This window comes from Oncorhynchus tshawytscha, unplaced genomic scaffold (genome assembly GCF_018296145.1).
Source record: "Oncorhynchus tshawytscha isolate Ot180627B unplaced genomic scaffold, Otsh_v2.0 Un_contig_10717_pilon_pilon, whole genome shotgun sequence".
Classification (NCBI taxonomy): domain Eukaryota; kingdom Metazoa; phylum Chordata; class Actinopteri; order Salmoniformes; family Salmonidae; genus Oncorhynchus; species Oncorhynchus tshawytscha.
The window spans coordinates 1-2,562 of NW_024606993.1; the positions used below are offsets into that span (position 1 = coordinate 1).

At 43.7% G+C, this 2,562-nt stretch overlaps 1 protein-coding gene across 1 annotated transcript; it reads left to right on the top strand.

Annotated features, from left to right (window-relative positions):
* The first annotated feature begins 49 nt into the window (after positions 1-49).
* On the top strand, positions 50-2,014 carry LOC112237673 (ferritin, middle subunit-like). The gene is made up of 4 exons (XM_042312337.1): positions 50-337; positions 718-864; positions 1,096-1,221; positions 1,636-2,014. Exons 1-4 carry the CDS (start codon positions 236-238, stop codon positions 1,789-1,791), a joined length of 531 nt encoding a protein of 176 aa, XP_042168271.1. The 5' UTR covers positions 50-235; the 3' UTR covers positions 1,792-2,014.
* Positions 2,015-2,562: the final 548 nt, after the last annotated feature.

Genomic DNA, 2,562 nt, shown 5'->3' on the forward strand with positions numbered 1-2,562 from the left:
TTCGGTTTGGAACAATAAATAGAGCGAACAAGACTCGTTCCAGTTCAAAAGTCTGAGAAGACGCATGAAGAAGTTCTTGCTTCAACAGTGATTGAACGGAACTCCTCTGCCTTCGTCCCGCATTAAAGAAGATTCCGGATTGATAACATAACACTTACTTGAACTATAATAGCAAGATAGTCGAATAAACCCTTTTTTTTGTACCGTTCATTTAGATATAAAATAATCTGCCAAAATGGAGTCTCAGATCCGCCAGAACTATCACCACGATTGCGAAGCTGCCATCAACCGGATGATCAATTTGGAGATGTTTGCCTCCTACACCTACACTTCAATGGTAAGGAGTCTACCAAGATGACCGTTTTGTTGATCTACCTGTTTATTATTATGCCTGCGCCTAAACTCCACTTTTCACCTGACTTTTCTGTAGCCAATAACCTCAACTCCGTTAAGTACACATTTGAGTTATACTTGGCTTGGCTATTAATTGCCTCCAGGTAGGTCTAACATCCAAATGAAGCCGGGAATCTATCCTACCTTGGACAGAGCGCGTAACAACTCCTTGACAGGTTAATTCTCAGGTTACCAAGTAGATTACAGACTAGATTTATTCATGCCTATATCATCAAGCTTAGTTGCCACAACATGAACAGAATGCCGAGTCATGTTTGGCATTTTTTTTCTTCTAACTACAATGTTTTATGTTTATCCACCCAGGCTTTCTATTTCTCCCGTGACGATGTGGCTCTGCCTGGCTTCGCGCATTTCTTCAAGGAGAACAGCGACGAGGAGCGGGAGCACGCGGAGAAGCAACTCTCCTTCCAGAACAAGAGAGGTGGACGCATTTTACTCCAGGACATCAAGGTGAGCCCTTGAGCATAGGAAACACATTTGAGATTGTAGACTGATAGAAAATGTTTTTACTCCATGGAGGAAAGTGTCTCCAGCGTTAAGTTGATCTAGAGAACCTGTAGTCCTGAACATACTGCCTCTAACCACTGAACTGAGTGTGAGAAGTAACACTGTTCACTTTATCCTGACCTTAATGTCTGCTAGTAGTCCCTAACCCTCCTGTGTTCACTCTGTCCTGTGTAGAAGCCAGAACGTGATGAGTGGGGCAATGGGCTGGAGGCCATGCAGTGTGCTCTGCAGCTGGAGAAGAATGTGAACCAGGCCCTGCTGGACCTGCACAAGATTGCCTCTGACAAGGTTGACCCCCATGTAAGTTATGGTGAAATCACATAGAATACAGGTACTGTCCCAGGAGATGATAACTAATGACACAGGATTGTGTGACCTGCTGCTTTGCAAGTACACGATAGTCCAGATGCATACTATGCACACAATGCAGCTAAAGCATAAGGGGTGGCAGGTTGCCTAGCGGTTAGAGCGTTGGTCCAGTAACCAGAAGGTTGCTGGCTCGAATCCTCTAGCTGACGAGCTAAAAATCTGTTCTACCCCTGAACAAGTTAGTTAACCCACTGTTCCACGTTAGGATTTTCTTGTAAATTTGTTTTTAACTGACTTGCCTAGTTATATCTGCACTTATGCCATTACCACCAGGCTCTTGTGTGTTACTGTATCTACAATGATCTGTAGTCATTCTCTTGTCTGACCTGTGTTTTCCCTCTTTAGCTGTGTGACTTCCTGGAGACCCATTACCTGAATGAGCAGGTGGAAGCCATTAAGAAGCTGGGAGACCACATCACCAACCTCACCAAGATGGATGCTGTCAAAAACAAGATGGCAGAGTACCTGTTTGACAAGCACACCCTGGGAGGCCAGAGCTAAACCACTTCCATCCCCAGGCTATGGCCTCCAGCCTCAGACCAGGACTCCTGGCTTCTCTGATAGATCCTACTGGCTTTACATTTATAGGGAGGGGAGAGTGTTAAACTGGTGCAGTGCAACACAGCTGTAACATTGGTGTTTCTGTTGACAACACTATTGTATTTTGGAGGCAAGGCATCTTGTAAAACAATTAAAAAGATGTTTTTGTTGCTTTCTAAGTGTTGACCTGTAGTAATGATTCAGTCTATTCAGGTTCTTTGCTCTGTCTTACTGAGCATCTTCATACCAGTGATAAATACTGACAATTGTAGACCTACTAGTGGCTGAGGGTCATAACAATAGGAGAAGTTTAATAAAGGATGTTACGTCTGACCAGAGGGTGTCCTTTACCGCATCTTGTAATAGTGCCATGTCAATGAAGGACCCAACTGTCAACTCTAGGGCCATAGGTGTGAAATGGGTAACTACAGTTGCTGTAGACCTTCACTCTGCGTATCCCAAGTTTATAAAATGGCCAACAAGTCAATCAAACCCTTGTGTCCTGCTGGGTAAATCCGTTAGCCAGCTGTTATGGTGTATTTCTCTAATAACATTTGGCTCTTACTGCCACACTCAATCCTCACTCATTTTGTTAATTTCAATTGGTAATGCACACTAGTTCCCCTACAGCAAACTCTGAACTGAATACTCAATAGTAAATCTACAAGCCTCTCGTTCATCATACGGGGCTTGTTGGAGCTGTCACATGGTTGCAAAGATACTGATAATTTA